This window comes from Chrysochloris asiatica, unplaced genomic scaffold (genome assembly GCF_000296735.1).
Source record: "Chrysochloris asiatica unplaced genomic scaffold, ChrAsi1.0 scaffold00172, whole genome shotgun sequence".
NCBI classification, from domain to species: Eukaryota; Metazoa; Chordata; class Mammalia; order Afrosoricida; family Chrysochloridae; genus Chrysochloris; species Chrysochloris asiatica.
In genome coordinates, this window is record NW_006408690.1 from 3817007 (window position 1) to 3818570 (window position 1564).

The window sequence follows — 1564 nt, forward strand, 5'->3', positions numbered from 1 at the left end:
TTTTTGACAAAATATATATATTGGGCAAAAATGTATTCTTTTATTAAGAAATAAAACAAGTTTGATTTTGATCATATAAGAAGATGGATATCTTTTTGACAAAAATTAATTATTTTAAGTTTGATTTTGTTCATATAGAAGGATGGATATTTACTGTCTGTTAACTTCAGTATATGCTATATAAATATTTTGGGGATATAATATTATTTATTTCATAGGTCCAAAAGCAAATTAATTCTATGGATGACCTTGATGATCTATCTCAGTCATCTGAAACAGCTTCTGAGGATTGTGCATTGCTATGCTCTAATTATAAGAATTCTATGCTTTTAATTGAACAACTTGGAGTGGATTGTAAAGGTAGGGCCATTTTATAAATATAAACCCTTTTTATGTTTGCTATAGTAATGTATGTACACCTTTTTTTTAGCATTGTGCCATTGAGCAATGATATGTTATAGTGCTTTTCATCTCAGAAATGTATTTTATTATTAAAATAGAATGGAAGCTACTCTACACTGAAGAACTATGATAATTATAATTGACACACCCAGTCTTTTTATTGCCTTTGCTTCTCTTCTCTGCCTGGAATGCTGCAATAACTTCATTCCTATTTCCCCCATGTCCCCAAATCATGGTCTATAGTGCAACCATTGTTATTATAGATTTTTTTTTAAATATAAGTTTTTATTGTGAGGTTTACATGAAAGAATATCAGTTTTACATTCATCCTATTTGTATTTCGTTTCATTGCAATGATTACAGTCCCCTCCATGCATCATCAAATAACCAAACCACCACATAGCACCGCCCCCCGCCCTGGCCATCAGCACACAGCCTTTCTCCGTCCCTGAGTTCAGTGTCCCCAGACACTCCATCTGTCCACGTCATCATCTCTGTCTCCATCCCTGGCGTCTCTACCTCTCTGGGTAGGGTCCCGCATTCCACTCTTTTCATTTGATGGTCCCAAGGACCTCTGCTCCTAGGCTGCAAAATCAATCACTCCCCTCCTTTTGTCAAAAAACATCTACCTCTACATTTCCTACCCTCACAGTCAGTTCTGATGGTAATTATTCACTGTTGTACCACAAGAGTCTTATCCCCATTTCCTTTTGTCAGCCTACTCCCAAGAGATTGGAAATCATTCAGTGGTGATTCTACCTTCTCCCGCCCCGTCTGTCACTAGGCTCCCTCTTCAAAGCTTGTAAACCAGTCACTTCTTACATTTATGTAAAGTACCGTCAAGTCGGTTCTGACCCATAATGACCCTGTATAGGGTTTCCAAGGAGCAGCTGGTGAGTTTGAACCACTGGTGTTGCAGTTCAAATGGCTTTGCAGTCTGGTGCATTAACCCACAGCGCCACACCAGCCCCCGCATTTTGGGTAGCCAATGTCTAAGTTGCCCATCCATGTCAGCCCTGTGTACCAAGGGGGTGGGAGTGATCCTCGCTGTAAAGATTTGTTCCCTCTTTTGAGCTACTACATCCAAAATATAAGTAAAGTTCATCAAATTGTAGCAAGTTACTCTTCCCCCATCCCCCTTCTTTCTTCTTCTAGTTGAGTT

The 1564-nt window shown here is 38.7% G+C and overlaps 1 protein-coding gene across 1 annotated transcript in view; it reads left to right on the plus strand.

The window, feature by feature from the left end:
- The window catches only part of ANKRD26 (ankyrin repeat domain 26), a gene marked incomplete at its 3' end in the record, with an annotated part of 135094 nt that overhangs the window by 85161 nt on the left and 48369 nt on the right, over positions 1-1564 (plus strand). Inside the window, 1 exon segment of the mRNA XM_006871686.1 lies at positions 219-360. Coding sequence (XP_006871748.1) covers positions 219-360 — 142 coding nt within the window.